Consider the following 25,224-nt stretch of genomic DNA (forward strand, 5'->3'; position numbering starts at 1 on the left):
CAGGGATCAACAAGGCAAGCCCTGACAACAAGAAGTTCACCCAGTGGACACAGATCACAGCACACACAGCACACCACAGCCCACCTTGCTAAACCCTGTGCAGATGCTGAGAGAGTAAAAGGAGAGGAGCTGAGTGAAATCAGAGAGCAAGTTCCAGCATGTGTGGTGACAGAAGGGTTGTGAAGAACTAGAAATGCACCAGGAGGAACAGGTACTGGGAAGAAGGGAGGCAGAGGCAGGGACCAACAGGAGAAATGAGATGTTAAGTGAAAAACAAAGAACATGGGTTTTATCCTATAATTATACCTATACAAAACTTACATGCAGCTTGTGTATTGTTTATTTACTAAAAAAACTGTAACTTTCAATTCATTGTTCAGGAAAAGACTGAACATCAACAGAGGAGTGGCTAAGTCAGTTGTAGCATATCCATACTATGCAGCCATTGATTAAGGAATGTGTATGTCTGTATCTGCTTATGTGAATCAGTTTCCAAAATATATTAAAGCAAAAAAAAAGGGAGGACAAGTGTGACTAGAATATGCATATGTGTGTGTGATTCATATATATGTATTACATTTTATGCCTTTACATTTCTGAAAGGACACACAAAAACGAGATGGTGTTTGCTTCTGGAGAAGGAATCAGGGGTGAGAAGATGAATAATGATTTTACCCTTTGGAATCGTGTAAGTTTTTTTAATCTTGATATGTTTTGCTGGTTTAAAAATCTAAGCCAGATATGAAAGACTATATGATTCGTAAAATGTTTTAAATGCCAGCCAGGTGCCCCCCCACAAATAATTTTAAGTAAAACTAGGTAGATGGGGGAGCACCTAGGTGTCTCAGTCAGTTAAGCATCTGTCCGTTGATCTCAGCTCAGGTCTCGATCTCAGGGTTGTGAGTTCGAGCCCCATGCTGGGCTCCAGGGTGGACATGAAGGCTACTTAAAAAAAAAAAAAGAAAAAGAAAACACAGGGCGCCTGGGTGGCTCAGTTGGGTGAGCGTCTGATTTCTGCTCAGGTCATGATCTTGCGGTTGTGAGTTCGAGCCCCGCGTCGGGCTCTGTGCTGACAGCTCAGAGCCTGGAGCCTGCTTCAGATTCTGTGTCTCTTCTCTCTCTGCCCATCCACCGCTTGTGCTCTGTCTCTCTCTGTCTCTCAAAAATAAATAAATACATGTAAAAAAAATTAAAAAAAAGAAAACAGTAGAAATGAATTTTTTTAAAGGCTATATGATTCTACTTACATGACATTTTAGAAAGGGAGGCAAGCTATATTGGCAAAAAAGAGTCAAGGGTGGGGTGAGTAGAGGTTGGGAAGTAGAGCATAAGGGAACTTTTTGGCATGCTAGAAATGGTGGTTACATAACAGTATGAATTTGCCAAAACTAAAAAACAAACAAACCCAAACTTAATTGTCTATACCTTAAAAGGGGAAAATTCATTTTACGTAAATTATACCTCAAGAAACTTATTTTTTTATTTTTAATTCAAAGATTTAAATAATCACTTTTTGAATAGATGTACCCGAATAGAGACAGAACTGACAAGACATTTGGCAAGGGTGCAAGTGGTTTTTATCTTGTTTTGGGCTCAGACAGTACTGTGCTTTGTCATAAGGCCCCACAGCATTTTAAAAACCCTCTTCTGAAAGGCCTCCTGTGCTTTCATAATAAGTACCAGCTTGAGCAAAAGTGGAAAGACTAAGGCCCAGGGGCTGGTACACGGTGTGCCTTAACTGCAACAGACCTCTCCTCCACTGAGGGCACTTGGCCATGGGAGAGGCCGTTTCCCCACTTGGACTGGCCTCAGGCTCTCTGAGATCCCGTGCTCTCTGGAATTTTTCTTTCATATACGCTAGCCTCATCAAAGACTGCCCTCTCCTGTTCACTGCCCACAGCTGGTATAACTCCATTAGTCTCCAGGTTCCTGGAGGAAAAGGAAGAACCTAATATTCCCTGAGCTGAGAGGGCTCAATGCCAAGAGACTGTGGTCAGTCACTCAAAACTTACTTGTGAAACTCTGAGTCTTAGGAGGAGGAAAGATTGGACACATTCCAAACTTCTGCCACCCTTAGCCCAACTCGGCTGATGACTAACTTCACCAGAGGGGCAGGTAGCTTACTTAAAAAAAATTTTTTTTAAAGAAATTAAAAAAAAAAAAAAGGACACTTGGCTGGCTCAATCAGTAGAGCATGCAACTCTTGATATCAGGGTTGTGAGTTCAAGCCCCAGACTGGGACTTTTACTTAAAAGCGTTTACTTAAAAATTAAATAGGCGTGCCTGGGTGGCTCAGTCAGTTAAGTGTCCGACTTCGGCTCAGGTATTGATCTCACGGTTTGTGAGTTCGAACCCCGCATTGGGCTCTGTGCTGACAGCTCAGAGCCTGGAGCCTGCTTCAGATTCTGTGTCTCCCTCTCTCTCTGTCCCTTCCCCACTCTTACTCTGTCTCTCTCAAAAATAAACATTAGGAAAAATGTTTTTAATTAAATACATAAGTACATTAATGTTAAAAAAAGAAGAAAAGAAGAGGGGCAAGTTGGTCGTAGCCTCTGCATGTGCTTGTATGAACATGGTGCCTCCACATGGAAAGGCCTACCCTGCAGAGCCAGGACAGCACTGAGCCAGGCCTCTACCCATAAATGCAAGAGCAGGAAAGCCCAGAATAGAAACTATTTTCCTGTTAGCTCTGCACCCCTCCCACACATGGCTGCAGGTTTGGATCAGCAGCCAGCAATAACTCTCCAGACTCTAGCTTTGGCAACACAGGCCTTTGTACTTAATAAACCCATCTAGGCTTTATATTCAGGGTCATAAATGACACATTTTTGAATGTGAGAGTCATAGACTAAAGCATAATCACCTGCAAACTTTGCCTTTCATGCTTATCTTGTTTGAGTTGCCCTATTGTGGAAAAATGCCAGCTCACACTGATGAGAAACTAATATTTTTTGTGGCTACAGAACAGCTTATTTTGAAATCCTGAAGTTGACAGTGCTGAACATGAAAGGTAAACTATCTGGCAAGCTACGGAGAGCGTTGATGGAGGGTTCTGGTACAGCCTGATTAGTATGTTCCCACCTAAACATTTAAAAGGATGTAATAAAATGTAATACTGAGAAATTAGAAGAGTGCCTTAGTCCCGCCCTGCCACTCAAAGCCCTTCTGATAGGCAATTTTATTCTGGAAATTGTCCTTTACTGTTTTGGTTATGTGGTCTGCTCAAGTCTCTGATGAAGCAGACATTAGTTCCAGAATCAATTGCAATTTTTTTTTTTTTTTTTTTTTTTTTTTTTTTTTTTTTTTTGGGCAGAAAAAGTCCTGTACTTATAACCCCACATTTTGAAGAATGGTTTGACAGTAGATTCCTCTCCTCCCTTAGACCTTTCCAACCTTCCAGGCAGAACCCCACCCTCACCCCCAAAGAACACAGGCAAAGATGTATTAGCATAAATAATTTAATGCAAACTCTCTAGTAACATACACTAGTGGACTTGACAGTTCACTCAGGAGTATCAGGGCTGAGGGACCAGGAGGTGGGGAGCGCGATGAAAGTAGAGCATGTGAAAACAGGTAGCTGAGGGGCAGACTTCATGCTAGCCTGCTGGTGACCCGTCTTGGTCAGCTAAACTACCCTGGACAGGAAGTAGCTGGGCCAGGCTAAGAACGCGCAGTTCTCCTTTCCCGGCCTATCCCAGATTTCTGACCTTTTCCCTTGGGAAGCCTTCTTCATTCGAGGTCCTGGGAGGTGAGGAAGGTGTGGCAAGATAAGAAGCTGCCTAACTGGGTTTGTAGGTGCTACTAGCTGAGCATGGGGGCCCCCGGTCTAGTCCTTCTCTGGGGAATGCCTCCAAGGACTTGGGCCTTCACTGCAGCATCTTCAGACAGGATGGGATGAGCGATGGGGCCTTGGCATCAGGGGGCTGCCCTCCCTCTGTGGCATCCAGGAACTGCTGCATATAACACGATGTGCCAAGCAGCACATGGCCTGTGGCCTGCATGCTGAAGAGGGCCCAACGAAGAGCTTCCCTGGGTGGAAGAAAAAGGCACTAGAGTCAAAACACAAAGAAAACCCCTCCCTACAGCCTCTAAATGCTGCCTCCATAATTTCATAAATTGTAGAGTGATGTGTCAACAGGAACAGATGCTGCCTTCCCTTAGCAAATGGGAAAGGGTCTACAGACATTGCCTGCAATCATGCCTTATCTGAGATGTCCGTCACCTCCCTATTTTCTCATGGAAAATTCACCCTCATTTAATAAGACCTTTAATTTTTGTAATACTGCTTTAGGCCAGCCAGATTAATCTCCATCCCATGGCTCTGTCCTTCATGACCTCTGTTCTAGACTCTGAGACCTTTCCAAGTCATGTGTAGTCTAGCTAATGTTCAGAGCGCTGAACATGAAGATCTTCATGCTTGGTATTGCAGTGTAATGAGAACAGAACTTGAGTCAAATAGGCCAGAGTTCTAATCCAGTCTTATCAGCTGTGTGAAGGTTGGCAAACTGTTATAGTTCTGAGCTTCTGCTTCCCCAACCATAAAATAAGATCATACTATTTTGATCCCTCACAGCGTTCTGAGGTTGAAATAACCTAAGTCACTTAATGTGGAGCCTAATAGGTAGATGAGTAGGGTAAATGTGGGGTCAAGAGTAGCTGGTGGAATGCTTGACTACTTCAACCAGGTTCTTGTCCAAATCTATTTAAAAGAGATAGACGAGGAAGAGTCACTAGGGGTGTTTAGTCCTAGGGGAGATCAGGGAGGGGAAAACAAAAGGAAAATAAAGACTTTCTGGCTGGTATTAAAACTTACAAACTGTTAACCTTCATTCAATAAATGAACTTATGGTTAAGGTGTAGGGAGACAAAGATAATCAGAACTCTATAAACATCTACACATAAAAATTCTTTAAAATGTTAAAGGCTATACCTGAGAAGTATACCCATTTCTCAAATTAGAGTACTAAGGCTTAAAACCAGCTGTCCAGCCATAAATAGGAGGGAAATTCTGACACAGACTACCACATGGATGGACCCTGAAAACATTATGCTCAGTGAAAGAAACCAGTCACAAAAGAGCAAGTACTGTGTAAGATCTCTAGACTAGGCAACTTAACAAGATAGAAAGTAGGACCCCCCCACTACACACACACACACAAAAGAAAAAGAAAGTAGAACACAGGTTACCAGGGGCTGGGGGAAGGGGGAGTGGAAAGTTGGTGTTTAACGGGGACAGAGTTTCAGTTTGGGATGATGAAAAAGTTCTGGAAATTGATAGTGGTAACCGTTGCACAACATTGTGAATGTACTTAATGCCACTGAATTGTACACTTTAAACCAGTTACAATGGTAAATTTCATGTTACATATATTTTAAAACAGAACAACAAAAATAAAACTATTATTAAAAAAATAAATATAAAACTATTATTAAAAAATAATAAAAAGCTGACACCATTAAGTCACCACACCTACTTCAGCTTGTTTTGTTTTTTTGGGTTCAGGTCTGAGAGTCTTACTTCCCCTAAATGCACTGAATTTAAAGGCTGAAGCTTCTATTCTAGGTTTTGAAATCTGCAAACTACCGGCAGCAAGCCCAGATCAAGATGGGGCATGATATGGTGTAGGAGGAATATGGGATTTCTAGCCACAGAACTAGGCTCAAGCCTGTCACTGAATGTCATCTCTGGCAAGGCTTCAGGTTCCTCATCTTCAGACTGGATATGCACAGAATTAACTCAGAAAGCCAAAAGGTCTAGTGTGCTCTAGCTACGTGTGTTCTGACAGAGCTCTGGGGACCCTGAGCAGGATTTCTCAGAAGGCCTCTAAGAACAAGGATCATATGCGTTATCATTCATTCGAATTACTGCTATGTGCCGGCATTCATCAAGGTACTGGGGGCAACAATGGAGCTTGTTCTGACATCTTGTTTATCTCTGGGTCTTAAGCTTACCACATAGGGCCAGGCACACAGTGTGTGCTCAGTAGATGCTAAATGAAGCAATTGGGGAGGACTAGAATCTGTCAGAAGAAACTCGCAAGAAGCCATGCTCTGCTAGTCCCTAGCTTTGTGGCTTTGGCATCGTTGGATGCCTCTGCATCAGTGGCTGCATCTGCCTGATGGGGTAGGAATTCATTAGAACACCAGTGGAGCAGCTGAAATTGGGAAACATCACCCTAACAGTACTTGTACCCTAACAGTATTTGTCTTATGATTTAACATATTCTCATGCTTCCCATGTTACTTGATTAGACTTCCACAGTAAAGTAGAAAGTTTGAAAGAAGTTCATTCATCAATACAAATGAGTATTGTCCACAGACTTGCAAGTTAATTCCATCTATGGAAGAACAGTTATTTCATTCCTCCCACCCCCATGGAAAAATCCAGTTTTGTATCTGTGAATTTATCTGTCTTGATGGAGCTGTGTATATTGAATTCTCCTTTGAACTGATTGTAACTTCTTGCTGGTTCTCCCCTTAATTAAAGGGTTCAATAAAATCTTTGACATGTGTTCACTTTTTAAAAACCAATTAGAAGACTACTTAGGAAAACTTAACTATTTTAGGTGAAAAAATAAGTTGTTATGGTGGAAGGTAATTAGAAAAATAATGTATCCCAGTTCCACCTGGAGGAGATATGTGTACCCCTTTGGCATCTGCTAAAGCACCAGTTCAGCCATAAAGTTCTAGAAAATGCTTCCATGCTTTGTCAGCATCAACACTAGTCCAAGGCCCTAGAAACCTGAGGTCCATGTGAACAGAGAGGGGCTCTCTCATTGCTGAATACCCACCCTATCCCCAGCTAATCCCAATTCACTCACTTCATGATGCGCTTGGCCCGGTAGCAGTGCAGGTCATAGGAAAGGGAGTAGGTGCCATACAGAGTGGCCTTCACATTCAGGCAACCAATGAAGTCCTGTGGGTTCATCTTGTATAGGTCAAAGGTTACACGGGCCACATCAATCTTCTTGCCAGGCTTACGGGAGAGGGAGAGTTGGTACCTAGTACTCTGTATCAAGAGAAGACTGTGGTTGGCAACCTACCCCCCACACCCCAAAAAAGAACTTCTCCCAGACTCCCAATGTTCTCCCTACCACACAGGTGGGAACCTCACCTTCTCTGATGGGGGCTGCCATTTCTGCCCCTTCTGGAGGACCATGAACACTGTGTCATCCCCCAGGGCTTGGAAATACTCTTCTGTCTCAACAATTGTACCATCTTCCTCCAGCACCAGGAAGAAGGGCTTGTCTGCCAGCATCAGGGTGTCCCGGACCTGGAGAATAAGATCAGTGATGTTTCTGCCATCCCCATACAGCCACAGAGCATGAGGAAAATCCATATTACATCATCTCAGCTGCCAGGGAAAGAGCAAGTGGATAAGGATCTATGGGGAAAAGGCCTGGAATCCAGGCTCTTGCTGTGGGATCACAATCCAAAGATTCTGTATTATGGTCCTTCTTGGTACCTGGCTTCATGGTTATGTTCTGGAACAGTGCTGTCCAAAAAAATATAATGGGAATCACATATGTAATTTTTTATTGAGAATATAATATAATATACATGAATATAATTCACGTATCATAAATTTCACCTTTAAAATTTTTTTTAATATTTATTTTTAAGAGAGAGAGAGAGAAACAAAGGGCGAGCAGGGGAGGGGCAGACAGAGAGGGAAACACAGAATCCAAAGCAGTCTCCAGGCTCTGAGCTGTCAGCACAGAGTCCAATGTGGGGCTTGAACCCATGAACTGCGAGATCATGACCTGAGCCTAAGTCAGACACTTAACTGACTGAGCCACACAGGTGCCCCCAAATTCACCCTTTTAAAGTATACAATTAATGGGGTGCCTGGGTGGCTCAGCTGGCTAAGCCTCAGAATCTTGGTTTCAGCTGGGGTCCTGATCTTGTGGTTTGTGGTTTCAAGCCCCACATCAGGCTCTGTGCTGATGGTGTGGAGCCTGCTTGGGATTCTCTCTCTCTCCCTCTCTCTCTGCCTCTCCCCCGCTCATGCTCTCTCTCTCAAAATAATAAATGAGTAAACTTAAAAAGTATACAATTCATTGTGTTTTAGAATATTCACCAAGTTGTACAACCATCACTACTATCTGATTTCAGAACATTTTCATCACCCCAAAAGAAACCCAGTACCCATTAGCAGTCATTCCCCATCCCCCAGCCCATGACAACCTCTACTGTCTGTCTCTATGGATTTGCCTATTCTGGACATTTCATATAAATAGAATCATATATAATATGTGGTCTTTTTAGACTAGCTTCTTTTCCTTAGTATGTTTTCAAGGTTCATCTATGTTGCAACATGATTCATTTCTTTTTCTGGCCAAATTATATTCTACTATATAGGTATATCTCATTTTTAATCCATTCATCAGTTAACATAGACATTTGGGTTGTTTCCATTTTTTGAGTATTATGAATACTGCTGTTATGAGTATTCATGTACGGGTTTGCGAGTGAACATATGTTTTCAGTTTTCCTGGGTATATACCTAGGACTGGAAATGCTGAGTCACACAATTAACTGTATGTTTAACTTTTTGAGGGGCTGCAAAACTATTTTCCAAAGCAGCTATATCAGTTTATATTCCGACTAGCAATGTGTGAAGATTCCAGTTTCTTCACATCTTCATTGGTACTTGTTATTGTCTGTCCTTTATTTATTTATTTATTTATTTAATGTTTATTTATTTTTGAGAGAGAGAGAGAATATGAGCAGGGGAGGGGCAGAGAGAGAGGGAGTGTCTGTCCATTACTTTAGCCATTCTAGTGGGTATGAAGCAGATTTGATTTGAATTTCCCTAATGACTAATGATGTTGGACATCTTTTCATATGTTATTAGCCGTTTATATATTATCTTTAATTTTTTAATGTTTATATTAGAGAGAGAGAGAGAGGAGAGGTAGAGAGAGAGGATCCCAAAAAGGCTCTGTGCTATCAGTACAGAGCCTGACATGAGGCTCTAACTCACGAACTATGAGATCATGACCTGAGCTGAAATCAAGAGTCAGACGCTTAACTGACTGAGCCACCCAGGCACCCCATTTATATATTTTCTTAGAGAAAAGTCTATTCCATTTTTTTGGCCAATTTTTTTATTAAAATTTTTTAACGTTTACTTATTGTTGAGAGACAGAGCATGAACATGGAAGGGGCAGAAAGAGGGGGAGACACAGAATTCGAAACAGGTTCCAGGCTCTGAGCCATCAGCACAGAGCCCGACGTGGGGCTTGAACTCACAAACCGCAAGATCATGACCTGAGCCTAAGTTGGATGCTTTACCAACTGAGCCACCCAGGCACCCTGTTTTTTTGGCCAATTTTTAATTGGGTTATCTTTTTATTGTTGAGTTATAGAAGTTCTTTATGTATTCTTGATATTAGATCCTTATCATATATGAGATTTGCAAATATTTTCTCCCATTCTGTAGGTTGTCTTTTAATTTTGTTAATAACACATATTGATACACGGAAGTGTTTAATGTTGATGAAGATTGATTTTTTCCTCTGATTGCTTGTGCTTTGATGCCTTATCTAAGAAACCAGTCATGAAGACTTAACACCTGTTTACTTCTAAGAGTTTTATAGTTTTAACTCTTTGATACATTTTGACTTAATTTTGTTCATGGCATGAGGTAGGGATGCAACTTCATTATTTTTCATGTGGATATTCCATTGTCCTAGCACTATTTATTGAAAAGACTATTCTTTCTTCTGTCAAAAATCAATTGTCCATTGATACATGGGCTTATTTCTGGAGTTTCAATTCCATTCTATTGATTTGTATGTATTATGAGCTCCCAAATTCACATATTGAAATCCTAAGTCGCAGTACCTCAGAATCTGGCTGTCTTTGTAGATAGAGTCTTTAAAGAAATAATTAAAATGATGTCATTAAGATGGGCCCTAACCCAATATTACTGGTATTCTTATAAGAAGGGGAGTTTAGGATACAGAGACATACTCAGAGAAAGACCATGTAAACATGAAGACAGCCATCTATAAGTCAAGAACAGAGGCCTTAGAATAAACCAACCCTGACAGCACCTTGATCTCAGACTTCCAGCCTCCAGATTTGAGAGAAAATAAATTTCTGTTAAGTATCAGTCTGTGGTACTTTGCTATGGACGCCCTAGAAAACTAATAGAGTGTCTTTCCTTATGTCAATACCACAGAGTTGATTACTGTAGCTTTGTAGTAAGTTTTGGAATCAGGAAGTGTGAGTCTTCCAAGTTTGTCTTTTTCCAAGATTGTTTTAGCTATTTTGGTTCTGGTTCATAGAAATAATTCTATGTAAATTTTAGGATAAGCTTGTCAATATCTGTAAAAAGAGTAGCTGGAATTTGATGGGGATTGCACTGAATCTGCAGATCAATTTGGGAAGTATTGCCATCTTAACATTAAGTCTTCTGTGAGATCCTGACCTGAGCCGAAATCAAGATTGGACGCTCAACTGATTGAGCCACCCAGGTGCCCCTTTGGAAGATTTTTTAAAATTAATTTTGAGGGGCACCTGGGTGGCTCAGTCGGCCGAGTGTCTGAATCTTGATTTCGGCTCCAGTCATGACCTCACGGTTCATGAGTTCGAACCCCTCATCCGGCTCTCTGCTGTCAGCGCTGAGCCTGCTTTGGATGCTCTATCCCCCTCTTTCTCTGCCCCTCCTCCCTCTCTCTCTCTCAAAAATAAATAAACATTAAAAAAATAATAATAATAAATTAAAAATATTTCAAAGCCTTATTGTTATCTTTTAAAATGAAATCCCTCTGTTCTTTTCCATGGCCAATAAGGGACTTACACTCTGGTCACTGCCAACCATATCACCTTACCCTTTTTCCCTCACTCTCTGCTCGTTTCTTTATATTGCCAAACTTGGAAAAGCAGTCCAGATAGGCTGATGTCCTCCCTGCTCCATTAGTAAGATTCACTTCTGACCTGTGTTCCATCTTGGAAAGATGGACCCTCACTCTTGTTTCTCCTTGCATCCTTTGGAGTTAGGATTCTGACTTGGGGTCCCCAAACTCAGTGGCTATAAGAATCTCCTGAAGCAACTGCTTAAAATGACAACTCCTCAGCTTCACTCATGACCTAATCAGTCACAGGGCGTGCATTCTGGGAAGCCATGTGTGACAAGTCCATTTTAGCACAGGAAGTGGTCCCCAGCCCTCAGGTGAAAAAACACTACCAAGTCTAGACTCAAGTGTGAAAAAGTCCTTTTGATTCAGGGCATAAAAAATTGGTGTGTCACAGCCACTAGCCTCACAAGAGAGGGGAGATTGGCTCCCATGAAGAAGAACAGACCTAATTCACAGAAACAGGGGAGGGACTCCAGAATAGAGGCTTAGGTAAGCTATGATTTCTATATGTTAAACAGACTGTAGTAATCAGAAGCCTAATCCAAATGTGTAATCTGTGCCAGGCAACTGGGACATCCCCTAGAGTGCATAAGCTAATGAGGCAGTGAGGCACAAGACTAATAAAGAGCAAGATTAGATGAGGCTATAGGAGAGGCTGGGGAGAAGTTACCCCCAGCCTAGTAGAGAGGGAACATGGAAACGGGAAAGGGTGTCATTCTTGGCTGCTGTTACTACCATCCACGAGAGCTGTGTGTCTTTTGTTTCCTGCTCTAGAAGCTTACCTGATCAATAGTTTGAAGAGTCTTCCACAGCGGTTAACAAAGCCTGCCATGGAAAGCCAGTGTAGGAGATGGATGGAAGAACTACCCTGGCTGAAGGGAGGAAATGGGGAAGAGAATCTCTAAAATCTTACCTATTTCCCCAACTTCCAGGCATGTGTACAATGGAAAAGAGAACCTAAGGGTCTTTCCAGTAAGAAAAATATGCTTCAGGGGCGCCTGGTGGCTCCAACTCTTGGTTTCAGCTCAGGTCATGATCTCACACTTTGTGAGTTCGGCCCCATGTTGGGCTCTGCACTGACAGTGTGGAGTCTGCTTGGGATTTCTCTCTCCCTCCCTCTCTGCCCCTTGCCAGCTTGCATGCACTCTGTCTCAAAACGTAAATAAACATTAAAAAATAAAAAAAAAAGAAAAATATGCTCTGAAAATGCCTCTGATCTACTGTTGTAGATATAGGATGGCAATCCTATAGGTATTCTGCTGCAATATACTGCCCTCCCCTTGTCACCAGACAGACATCATTAATCCATTGGACAGCACTCCAGGCAGGCACTACCAACTCATTAGAGTGGGCATCAGAAAGGAAATCTTCTCACCATCTAACCTATGAACTCCATCCCTGCTGAAGTCCCAGCTCATGACTCAGAGGACAGAGGAAGCCAGCAGGGCCAGCTCTCAGCCACAGTCCCAGTGGTTGGGCTGTGCTGAGGGTAGTCCTGTCCCTCACCTTGTGGAGGAGGTCCTTGAGACTGTGCGCCATGATACCCTTCCGCACACTCCGGTCAGCAGTGCTTACTCTACAGGGCCGGGCCTTGGGGGCCTCCAGGCTGGACTCGGTCAGTAGCTGCTGGGTCACCATTGAGGTGCAGGTGCTCACTGCCACATGCCTGCGGGCAATTTGGAGCATCAGAATGAGCAGCCTGCTGCCTCCCATCCCTCACCCCTCTCAGGGAATTCACTCCCCTACCCCTGTAGGTTGAGCTCATCATATTCTTCTTCTTCTATCACCCACCAGGCTTGCTCTAAGACTTACCGGTATCACTAAAAGTCCTGTTAGATCAATGCATCTCAAACTTCAGTGATCATATTAAGTCCTCAGGAGACCTGATTCTGATTCAGGAGGTCTGGGTGGAAGCTGGGATTCTATATGTCTAATAAGTTTCGGAGTGGCATTGATGCTGTTGGTTGACACTGACCATGATGAGTAGCAAGGTGATAGGAGACCCATCCCACGTTCCCCAATACCAACTTTCCTCTCTTGGCCTCTTTCTTCCCACCCGTAAAGTGAAATGAAGTGGCAAAGCTGAGGTCAATGTAAGATAGTTTTGAATTCTGATATACATGATGTAGAACCAGAAGAGTAGAGGGGGAACCTCGGTTTTGGAGTCAGACCCAAGTTTGAATCTTGGTTCTACTACCCATTTGTTAGGTGATGAAGAGCACCTGTTCTGTGCCTCAGTGTCCCCATCTATTAATTTGGTGTAATAATCCCCACTTCCCAAAGTTGTGATGAGGTTTAAATGAGATCAAGAATGAAGGTCCAAGCACAGGTGTCTACCTTTTTCTACTCAATATGTGGTAGCAGTGTGGGGAGAGGATGCCAACCTTAAAGTCACCTGAGGGCTTGTCAAAACTGCAAAATCTGGGTCCTACTCCAGACCTCCTAAGTCAATATCTACATTTTAACAAGATGCCCTGGTGACTTAGGAGCTTGCTGAAGTTTGAGAAGGTCTGCCTTATAGCTCACAGGTAGCTCCCCTTTGTTTCTACCCTTGGCTCTCCTCACCTGGAGAAGGACTTGGGGTAGAGAAGGCTGAGGGACTTCATGGCATATTCCATCCTTGTCACCTGGATAGTGTTGGGCCTGAGAACGAAATAGAAAATCTAGTTAGGGTGGGAACAGAAGGTCCCTTTCATCATTCGACACAGTGCAGCCTCACCTCCATCCAGTGAACCTCCACTCTGGTCTCTCCTCTCAACTCACACATGCTTTCCCAGCCCTCCTGTCCAATCCCATGCTTGCCAACTGGAACCAAACTGGAAAGCCCCTCTGGACCCAGGCTCGGCCCCACTCGGCAGCTCCTCCTTTCTCCCCAGGACTACTCACTCCATGTTTCTCCGACCCTGGCTCTGGTCACACTGATCAGGGATCCCCAATTGGGTCTGAAGAGGCCCTATCTGGTTAGTTCCTGCCCCTGGGAGCAGAGTTCATGCTATGCTGGCAGGAGGTGAGTCACACCACCTCCGTCTTCTGGGGATTGTTTCCTCACCTACAGTCCAGAGACCTCACAGGCCAGGCTCACACAAGCCAGGCAGCCCAGTCTAAGCCCACTCTCTCTTTCGTGTGTCCTTGAACCCCTCCTGAGGCTTTCCATTGGCCAGAGGGATTTTCTGTGACAATGGATGATAGATGTGTTCTATATCCTTTCTCCCCAGTCCCAGAGCTGCGAGCTTCATGTGGCTATTGAGCACTGGAAATGTGGCCAGTACAAATGAGGAGCTAGATTTTTAACTTTAGTTAATGTTAACTAATTTAAATTGAAATAGCCACTGTGGCTTATAGCTACTGGCAACCAGACTGCACAGTAGAGATCCAGCTATCTGATAGCCCTGGGCTCACCTGACACTTTCTCTCCTATACCTCTCTGCTTCAGCTCTTTCAAGCTCCAACTGTCTGTGGAGACAGCTCCCTCCACCTGCAACATACTCCTCTGGCCCAGGGCTAAACATATGCAACCTTGAAACCCCAATTTCCCTATATTCCACTCTTTGGAAAGCCATTTTAGATGGCTCACACAGTCCCCTCTTCATCTTGCCCTTCCTACTTCCTAGTCAAGTGTGCCTCATTGTCTGTTTCTGCCTTACTCCCACTGATCCTTGGGTGCCTCTCCCTGAGATGTTCTCCCTATTCCCAGCTCAGAGAGGGCCTGACACAGTGCAAGGGGCTTAAGGAGTGGTCATGGAACAAAGAGCCCCCTCCCCAGTCAGGTAAAATCAGTCTTTCCTTCTGACAACTTGGGGATTCTCTAGGCCAGCCCTATCTGTGAACCCCCCAACTAGCACTACCCAAGTCCGTTTGCATCAGCCTCACTCCTCACTCCCCATCCAAAGCCAAACTCTGTCAAGTTCACTTCACCTGCTCTCCAGGAGCTGCCCCATCAAGACCCCAAAAACTTACCTCCCCCCTCACAGCTTCCTTACTTCCTTAAGACACTGCCTAGCCCAGCCCAGCCCTCCCTCCATTTTATTTCCAGGTCCCAGGGAAGCCCCTCCCCTGGTCTTCAGCCCCAGCTGGGGAAAAGAGCAGGGGAGTGAGTGTGCAGTTCTTTCCCTTGGGATTTCGGGCCAGCCTAACTTCCAGAAAAGGCCCGAAAGGAGGGGAAAAGGCATGTTTTGTAAGCTGTGGGCCAGGCTCAGGACGTGATATCAGTCACAGAGGGCACAGAAAACAGGCAGATGTGAGTTGTGTTCCCAGCTCCACTTGAGTTCACTGAGTGTAGACCAATTATCTCACTTCTGTGAACCCATTTCTCTCACCTGTACAACAGGGATAATCATTCCTGTGTTAGTGGATTGAGGTGAGGATTTGTGATAATAAAAGTAAAGGGCTTTGCAACAGAGACACATAATAGGTAGAAGTGAGTATTGGTGTTGTAATATTATTAATGAATAATAGTAGAGGGGTGCCTGGGTGGACACTCAATTGAGTGTCCCACTTTGGCTGAGGTCATGATCTCATGGCTCATGAGTTCGAGCCCCGTATCTGGCTCATTGCTGTTAGCACAAAACCTGCTTTGGATCCTCTATCTCCATCTCTCTCTGCCCCTCCCCAGCTTGCACTCTCTCTCTCAAAAATAAATAAACAACAACAAAAAAATAATAATAGTAGAGACTAAAGCTAGCTGAAATGTGTAGTGGTTAAGAGTATAAGGTCTTACCCTTGACCCAGCAATCCTACTCCTATATATATTCATTGTATCTCATTCAATCTTTATTTTATATATATAAAATAACCACACCTAACTAGCTAGTTTTATTGGAGGAGGGCACATGGCGTTAATAATGTGAAGACAGTTGGGACCTGAGGTTGGAAAGAACACCCTCCCCTCCCTATACATGGCTAAAGCCCCAAATAAAAAATAACCAACTATGGGAGAGCAGCTGAGTCAGCGACTGAGGGCTGGGAAGGGAACATCACGGAACCCAAGGGCAGCAGAAGAGATCATGCACGTGCTGGGAGGGCAATTAACATGAGTACAAGTCTTTGTGTCTTCCACATTGGTCCATATAAATATATATAGAGAAGTTATTCACTTTCCCCTGATCTCCTCTCTGTTCTGTGCTGCTTGCCACAGACACAACTCCTCTTTCCATATATATATGTATTCAAGAGAAATGAAAACGTATGTCCACACCAAAACTTATACACAAGTGTTCATAGCATTGTTTATAATAGCCAAAAGGTAGAAACAACTCAAATGTTCATGAATTGGTGAATGGATTTTATCAATAAAAATATAAAATGTAAAAAATGTAAAAATGTAGCATATCTGACAAACCATAAGAGACTCTTTTTTTAATGTTTATTTGTTAAAAAAATTTTTTTAATGTTTATTTATTTTTGAGAGAGACAGAGACAGAATGCAAGTGGGTTAGGGGCAGACAGGGAGGGAGACACAGAATCCGAAGCAGGCTGCAGGCTCTGAGCTGTCAGCACAGAGCCTGATGCGGGGCTAAAACCCACGAACCGTGAGGTGAGATCATGACCTGAGCTGGAGTCTGATGCTCAATCCACTGAGCCACCGAGGCGCCCCTAATGTTTATTTGTTTTTGAGAGAGACAGAGTATGAGTGGGGGAGGGGCAGAGAGAGAGAGGGAGACAGAGAATCCAAAGCAGGCTCCAAGCTGTCAGCGCAGAGTCTGACTGGGGACTGAACCATGAGATCATGACCTGAGCCAAAGTCAGACACTTAACCAACCAAACCACCCAAGTGCTCCATGAGAGACTCTTAACTATAGAAAACAAACTGAAGGTTGCTGGAGGGGAGGTGGGTGGAGGATGGACTAAATTAGGTGATGGGCACAAAGGAGAGCCCTTGTTATGATGAACATTGGTGTTATGTTTAAGTGATGAATCACTAGATTCTGCTCCTGAAACCAATATTACACTATATGTTAACTAACTAGAATTTAAATAAAAACTTGAAACAAAACAAAATATGGCATATCCATAATGTAATATTATTTGTCAATAAAAAGGATACATGCTACTACATGGATAAACTTTGAAAACATGCAAAGTGAAAGAAGCCAGTCACAAAGACCACATGCATATTTGCATGATTCCTGTTGTATGAAATGTCGAGAATAGACAAAATTATAAAGACAGAAAATAAATTAGTGGCTGCTTAGAGCTGGGGAGGAAGGGGGATGGGGAATGATTCTAATGGGGAATAGTGGAGTTTCTTTCAGGAGAGATAAAAGTGTTCTAATCAATTAATCTAATTACCGTCTATTTAACAAATTTTCTTGATGTTTATTTATTTTTGAGAGATACAGAGAGCAAGCAGGGGAGGGGCAGAGAGAGAGGGAGACACAGAATCTGAAGCAGGCTCCAGGCTCTGAGCTGTCAGCACAGAGCCTGATGTGGGGCTCGAACTCATGAACCGTGAGGTCATGACCTGAGCTGAAGTCAGATGCTTAACCAACTGAGCTACCCAGGCACCATAGTCACTGTCTATTTTAATGATAGTTGCACAAACTGAAAATGTACTAAAAACTATTGACTTGATCACTAGAGTGGGTGAATTGTGTGGTATGTGAATTATATCTCCATAAAGCTGTTTATTTGTTTGTTTGTTGCTACTTTTATAAGTGATTCATAAGACTTTTTAAAAAAAGAGTTCAGGTGTTCCTGGGTGGCACAGTAGGTTGAGTGACTCTTGCTTTTCGCTCAGGTCATGATCTCAGGGTAGTGGGATCGAGCCCCATGTCTCCACGTAGGGCTCTGCACTGGGCATGGAGCTGCTTGGGATTCTCTCTCTCCCTTTCTCTCTCCTCTCCCCTTTAAGTTTATAAATAAATAAACTTACAAAATAAAATAAAATAAAATAAAAAATTAAATTAAAAAAGTGTTCACATTGTGTATCATCACCCAGAGTTTGTTAAAATTCAGGTTGCTAGGCCCCATCCCAGAGCTTCCAACTCAGTATGACTGGGGTGGAGCCTAAGAAACTGCACTTCTAACAGATTCCCAGGTGATCTTGAGGGTGTGACTCCTCAGGAACCCCACTCTGAGAACTAGAGGTCTAGCATTAGTTGTGTGATGTAACTCTTCTAAACTTCAGTTGGATCTGATAAATGGGAATTAAAGATAGCTCCTGGGGTGCCTGGGTGGCTCAGTCAGTTAAGTGACCTACTCTTTTTTTTTTTTTAATTTTTTTTTAACGTTTATTTATTTTTGAGACAGAGAGAGACAGAGCATGAACGGGGGAGGGGCAGAGAGAGAGGGAGACACAGAATCAGAAGCAGGCTCCAGGCTCTAAGCCATCAGCCCAGAGCCCGACGCGGGGCTCGAACTCACAGACTGCGAGATCGTGACCCAGGCTGAAGTCGGACGCTTAACCGACTGAGCCACCCAGGCGCCCAAGTGACCTACTCTTGATCTGGGCTCAGGTCATGATCTCATGGTTCATGAGTTTGAGCCCCGTGTCAGGTTCCTCACTGACATCATGGAGCCTGCTTGGGATTCTCTCTCTCCCTCTCTCTCTCTCTGCCCCTCCCCTTCTCACACATATACTCACTCTCTCTCTCAAAATAAATTTAAAAAACTTAAACTTAGTGCATCCTTCAGGCTCAATAAATCATCATCATCATTATTATTATTATCTAAATCCTTTCCTGGAGGAGCTCCCAGACAGCCATCAGTAATTCATTCGTTCATTTAGCAAATATTTATTAGGCACTTACTATGTGCCAGTCCTCCCAGGAGCTGAGAATACAGCAGGGAAGAAGATAGTCTTGTCCCATGCTTCAAGGAGTGGACATTCCCAGGGTCTAGGGGCACTCAGACCATGTATGAATATGCAAAATAAACAGAAGAATTTCAGATAATGATGTTCAACAAAGTGGTATGATAACAAATGGCTGGCAAGTTACATTGGTCTCTGGGTTTAGGCAAAGCCTCAGAGGAGGTGAACTTCAAGCTAAATCCTACCGCTAAGAACCAATCTGTTTGAAGTCCTGGTGGAACATTCGAGGCAAAGGAAACATCAGTGTAAAGGATTTGCAAAGGGAATGAGCAGGGTGAGGAGACAGGAGCATGGGTCACTAAACTTTAAGGCAGTCCAAGAGTCGGGGTGCCTGGATGGGCTCACTAGGTTAAGCATCTGACTTCAGCTCAGGTCGTGATCTTTCTTTTTTTTAATAATTTATTTATTTTTTAATTTACATCCAAGTTAGTTAGAATATAGTGCAACAATGCTTTCAGGAATAGATTCCTTAATTCCCCTTACCCATTTAGCCCATCTCCCCAACTACAACCCCTCCAGCAAACCTCTGTTTGTTCTCTATATTTAAGAGTCTCTTATGTTTTGTCCCTCTCCCTGTTTTTATATTATTTTTGCTTTCTTCCCTTATATTCATCTATTTTGTATCTTAAATTTCAGGTCATGATCTTATGTTTCATGAATTTGAGCCCCACATCGGGCTCACTGCCATCAGCACAGAGTCCACTTGAGATCCTCTGTCTCCCTCTTTCTGTAGCCCTCCCCACCACTATCTCTCCACACTGCCCCCCACCCTGGCTCAAAAATAAGTGTTAAAAAAAAAAAAGACAGTCCAAGAGTCGGAAGAAAAGTACAAACAGTAGTTTGTACTGGGAAATGGATTGGGCCCCTCCTTTGGACATTCATACCTCAAACATTTATTGAATGTCTAACATGTGATTAGTTGTCCCATGGTAGGCCAATGGATGACTCAGAAGCAGTCTGGCCCTGATGAATCCCTGTGTATCATGGAAAGCAGACACAGATAAGAAAAAGATAACCACAGGGGCACCTGGGTGGCTTAGTCAGTTGAGCTTCCGACTTCGGCTCAGGCCATGATCTCATGGTTCACGAGTTCAAGCCCCACATTGGGTTCTGTGCTGACAGCTCAGAGCCTGGAGCCTGCTTCAGATTCTGTCTCTCCCTCTTTCTCTGCCCCTGCCCCGCTCACACTCTGGCTCTCTCTCTCCCTCTCTCTCTCAAAAAATGAATAAATGTTAAAAAAAAATTTTTAAAGAAAAAGATAGCCACAAGGTAAAGCCCAAGAGCATCTGCCTTAAGGTGGAGGATGGCTCCATGGACCTGAGAATTCTTCACAGTGCTCAGGAGAAGAGGATGGTTTGGAGCCCGTTGGCATTTATTTATTCAACAAGCATTTTCTTGAGCATTTATACTAAGCCAAGCACTATGGGCTTCTGGGGACACAGATGACTCAGTTCTTATCCCTGTCTGGGGAGCTTACATTCCAGTGGGAGAGGCAAATATCTGAGCAGTTCTCAAACTCTGAAGTGCCTAGAAATCATTTGCGATGCCTTGGAGTGGAGAAGGACTGTACCTATGACTCAAAACTGAGAAGTCATTAAAGATTATGCATTCAACTACATTTAAAAAGTATTCTGCATGTTCAACTTGTCATACCTGAGCAGAGTCAAAAGACATAAAAAAAGAAAGCTATATCGCAACTAATATAGGCAAGATGCTGATCTCCTCTCTCTTTCTCTCCTGCCTCATCTATCTATATATAAACTAAGACCAAAAACACAGTAGAAAAATGGGCAAAAGATATGAACGTAGTTTAGGGAAATGAAATACAAATGACCTTTAAACATATGAAAAGACATTTTAATCCCACGTATAGAATTAAAAAAATAAATAAATAGAAATACAACACAAAAGTACTCAGAGATGCGATTCTTCACCCATCAGACTAGCAAATGTTGGCAAAGCTGTGGGGAAGCAAGGAGTCAGACAGATTCACACATTGTTGGTGAGAATGTAATTGGTCTAACCCCTATGGGAGGCAATATGGTCAGATCTATCAAAATTACAGTCACCATATATTCTTTGACCCAGCAATAACACTTCTGGGATTCCAGATCTACTATAGATCTACTTGCCCATGAGTGAAATGTGCATAAGGTTATTAACTGAAGCTGTTTGTAATAGAAAAATATTGGAAATGATACAAAAATCCTACAAGAGAGGCAGGTTAAATAAATTATCTTATATTCATATAATGGAATGACACTAGGAAGCTACAAAAAAAAATAAGTGAGAATGATCTGGGGAAAATCTCCAAGATCTATTGTTTTTTTTTTTTAATTTGATCTATTTTTTTTTAAATTTTTAATGTTTATTTATCTTTGAAAGAGAGAGAGAGACAGAGTGCAAGCAGGGGAGGGGCAGAAAGAGAGGGAGACAGAATCTAAGCGGGCTCCAGGCTCTGAGCTGTCAGCACAGAACACGATGTGAGGCTTGAACTCACTAATCACGAGATCGTGACCTGAGCCGAAGTCGGTCACTTAACTGACTGAGCTACCCAGGCGCCTTCCAAGATATATTATTAAGTGAAAATAAAAACCAAGGTCTTTCATAGTGTGTATAATACGGTGCCTCTGTATTTTAAAAAGGGTAAAATAAGAATATGACTTTACATTTGGTTGTATGTGCTTAAACTCTGGAAATACATACAGTAACTTTAAAATGAACACAAAGTGTTTCCTTTGTTGGGTAGAGTCAGGTGGACTGGGTTTAGACCTGGGAAGATGTGGAGCAGAGTTGAGGGTAGGAGTTTTCACTGTTGTATGTGTTTTAAAAATTGGAGAACTTCATTTTGATACAATTTGCTTTCTTTGTAATCTTATATATTTTATTTTGTGCATTTAAAAACTTCATTTTGGGGGCGTCTGGGTGGCTCATTGGTTAAACGTTAAACGTCCTACTTCAGCTCAGGTCCTTATCTCACGGAGTTCGAGCTCCGCATCGGGCTCTGTGCTGATGTCTCAGAGCCTGGAGCCTGCTTCGGATTCTGTGCCTCCTTCTCTCTCTGCCCCTCCCCCAACTTGTGCTCTGTCTCTCAAAAATAAATAAATGTATAAAAAAAATTTTTAAACTTCATTCTGAGTAGGGATCCCCAGGCTTCCAAGGAAGACTGCTGCACAAAAGCAGTCACAAATCACTGATCTAAATGATCATGCTTTTCAATCATTGCCTTTCCCTTCTGACCATTTGTATACTTTTTAAGTTTATTTATTTATTTTGAGAGAAAGAGAGAGAGAACCATTGTGTGTATGTGGGGCAGGGGTGGGGTGGGGTGGGCAGAGAGATAGGAGGACAGAGGATCTGAACCAGGCTCTGTGCTGACAACAGAGAGCCTGATGTGGATCTTGAACCCATGAACCATGAGATCATGACCTGAGCCAAAGTCGGATGCTTAACCAACTAAACCATCCAGGTTTTTGTATTTTAAAATACAATACATTTATATTTTAAAATAACAGCTTTATTGAGATATAATTTCCATACCATAAAGTTTTCCCTTTTAACGTGTACAACTCGGGGCACCTGCATGACTCAGTCAGTGGAGCATCCAACTTTGGCTCAGGTCATGATTTCTGATTTATGAGTTCAAGCCCCACAGCGGGCTTGCTGCTGTCAGCGCACAGCCCGCTTCAGATCCTCTGTCCCCCACCCCCTGCTCCTCCCCCACTTGCACTCTTTCAAAAATAAATATTTTTTAAAAAGGTGTACAATTCAAAGGTTTTTAGTATATTCACAAAGTTGTCCAATGATCATTACTACATAATTCTAGAATATTGTTTATGTTTATTAAGTTTTGAGAGACAGAGACAGAGCACACATGAGCAGGGGAAGGACAGACAGGGAAGCAGAGGATCTGATGTGGGCTCTGTGCTGTCAGCAGAGAAACCAATGCAGGGCTCACACCCCTATGATTCTAGAATATTTTTATCACTCTCAAAAAGAAACTGCATACCTATTACAATTACTTCCTATTTCCTTCTGTTAAGCACTACTTTACTTTTGGTCTTATGGCTTTGCCAATTCTGGATATTTCATATAAACGGGATCATACAATATGAGGTCTTTTATGACTAGTGTTTCACTGAGCATAATATTTTCAAGGTTCACCCATGTAGTAGAATGTATCCTTCTTCACTGCCAAATAACATTCCATTTATGAACACACTACATTTTTATCCATTCATCAGTTGTTGAACATAGGGTTGTTTCCACTTTTTGACTACTGTTAAGTAATGCTGCTATGAACATTTGTGTGCAAATTTTTGTGTGGATGTATGTTCTCACTTCTCATGGGTATATATCTGGAAATGGAATTGCTGGGCCATACGGTAACTCTATATTTAATTTTTTGAGGTACTGCCAAACTATTTTTCCAAAGTAGCTGTACCATTTTACATTCCTACTAGCAATATTTGAGGGTCCCAGTTCCTCCACATCCATGGCAACACTTGCTATTGTCTGTCTTTTTTTAGCCATCTTAGTGGGTGTGAAGTGGTATTTGATAGAGATTTGGAAATGCATTTCCCTAATGACTAATGGTGCCAACCATCTTTTCATGTGCTCATTGTGCATAAATTTATTTATATTGTTTGATTGCTAGACCACATAAATGCATTATCTAGTCAATATTTCACATTAAAAATAAAGAATCACAGGCCCAACTCTGAAGAATGATTTATTTGGGTAAGGGTAAGACCCAGAAATACATGTTTTTAATAAGAATCCCAGGTGATTCTATCACAGATGGTCCTAGACCAGGCTTAACAGACACTGCAACATACTGGGCAAGAACCATGGGAACTGATGTGGGAGCAGGTGATTTTTTCTGGAGTAATGAGATAGATTCTAAAGGGTCAGCAGGATTTCCATAGGGCAAGAAAAGACATTCTAGAGAGTATAGGGAGAGGGGACAGATACAGGCATAATTTACCTCATTGTGCTTTACTTTATTGTGCTTCACTTTACTGAACTTTGCAGATATTGCATTTTTCATAAATTGAAGGTTTGTGGCAACCCTGTGTTGAGCAACTCTATCAGCACCATTTTTCCAGCATCATTTGTTCACTTCATGTCTCTGGGTCACATTTTGTTAATTTTCACAATATTTCAAACTTTTCATTATTATTATATTTGTTATGGTGATCTGTGATCAGTGATCTTTGATGTTACTATTATAATTGCTTGGGTGCACCATGAACCATGCCTATATAAGAAAGAGAACTTCACCAACAAGTGTGTGCGTTGTGACTGCTACACCAATTGGCCATTTCTCTCCCCATCTCCTTCCCTCTCCTCAGGCCTACCTATTTCCTGAGACATAGGAAGATTGAAATTAGACCAATAAGTAATCCTACAGTGGCCTCTGAGTGTTCAAGTGAAAGGAAGAATCACAAGTCTCTTACTTTAAATCAAAAGCGAAAAATGATTCAGCTTAGTGAGGAAGGCATGTTGAAAGTCAAGGTAAGCTGAAAGCTAGGCCTCTTGCACCAAACAGCCAAATTGTGAATGCAAAGGAAAAGTTCTTGGAGGAAAGTAAAAGTGCTACTCCAGTGAACACACGAATGATAAGAAAGTGAAACAGGCTTATTACTGATATAAAGTTTTAGTAGTCTAGATAAAAGATCAAACCAGCCACAACATTTCCTTAAGCCAAAGCCTAACTGAAAGCAAGGCCCTAATTCTCTTCAATTCTATGAAGGCTAAGACAGGTGTGGAAGCTTCAGAAGAAAAGTGTGAAGCTAGCAGAGGTTGGTTCATGAGGCTTAAGGAATCTCTGTAACATAAAAGTGCAAGGTAAAGCAGCAGGTCGAAGCTGCAGCAAGTTATCCAAAAGATCTAGTTGAGATAATTAATTAAGGTGGCTATGCTAAGCCACAGATTTTCAATGTAGATGAAACAGCTTTCTATTAGAAGAAGATGCCATCTAGGACTTTTATAGCTGGAGAGAAGTCAATGCCTGGCATCAAAGCTTCAAAGGACAGGCTGCGTCTCTTGTTAGGGGCTAATGCAGGTGGTGACTTTAAGTTGAAGTCAGTGCTCACTTACCATCCCAAAAGTTCCAGGACCCTTAAAAATTATACTGAATCTATTGACTGTGCTCTATAAATGGAACAACAAATCCTGGATGATAACATGGATGTTTGTAATGTGCTTTACTGAATATTTTAAGCTGGTTGAGACCTACTGCTCAGAAAAAAAATTCCTTTCAAAATATTACTACTCAGGGCGCCTGGGTGGATCAGTTGGTTGGATTTCTGATTCTTGGTTTCAGCTTAGGTCATAGGGATCAAACCCTATGTCAAGCTCTGTTCTGTTAGTGAGAGACTGCTTGGGATTCTCTCTCTCCTTCCCCCCCCCCACCCCCATGCTCACTCTCTCTCAAAATAAACATTTTTTTCTAAATGTTACTGCTCATTGACAATGCTCATTCAAGAACTCTGCTAGAGATGTATAAGGAGATAAATGTTTTCATGCCTGTTTCATCCATTC

At 42.4% G+C, this 25,224-nt stretch overlaps 1 protein-coding gene across 2 annotated transcripts; it reads right to left on the reverse strand.

Annotated features, from left to right (window-relative positions):
• Positions 1–3,304: 3,304 nt before the first annotated feature.
• Positions 3,305–13,725, reverse strand: CIDEC (cell death inducing DFFA like effector c). Of its 2 annotated transcripts, none has more exons than XM_049640981.1 (5): positions 13,434–13,725; positions 12,347–12,534; positions 7,115–7,275; positions 6,822–7,009; positions 3,305–4,029 (listed from the first exon to the last, which is right to left on the reverse strand). In XM_049640981.1, the coding sequence occupies exons 1-5, from the start codon at positions 13,484–13,486 to the stop codon at positions 3,867–3,869; spliced, it is 753 nt and encodes a 250-aa protein (XP_049496938.1). In that variant the 5' UTR covers positions 13,487–13,725; the 3' UTR covers positions 3,305–3,866. The 2 variants fall into 2 exon arrangements, with proteins under 2 accessions (XP_049496938.1, XP_049496937.1); XM_049640980.1 differs by having other exon boundaries at positions 7,115–7,273; positions 12,375–12,534; positions 13,434–13,516.
• Between the last annotated feature and the right edge of the window lie 11,499 nt (positions 13,726–25,224).

This window comes from Panthera uncia, chromosome A2 (genome assembly GCF_023721935.1).
Source record: "Panthera uncia isolate 11264 chromosome A2, Puncia_PCG_1.0, whole genome shotgun sequence".
Classification (NCBI taxonomy): domain Eukaryota; kingdom Metazoa; phylum Chordata; class Mammalia; order Carnivora; family Felidae; genus Panthera; species Panthera uncia.

Bases quoted from the DNA above. Each gene is read 5' to 3' on its own strand.
- CIDEC (XM_049640981.1), bottom strand. From the start codon at position 13,486: ATGGAATATGCCATGAAGTCCCTCAGCCTTCTCTACCCCAAGTCCTTC. The intron at 12,535-13,433 runs GTGAGGAGAGCC...AATTGCCCGCAG, and splicing joins TACCCCAAGTCCTTCTCCAG to GCATGTGGCAGTGAGCACCT. The intron at 4,030-6,821 runs GTGAGTGAATTG...TCTTCCACCCAG, and splicing joins CGGGCCAAGCGCATCATGAA to GGAAGCTCTTCGTTGGGCCC.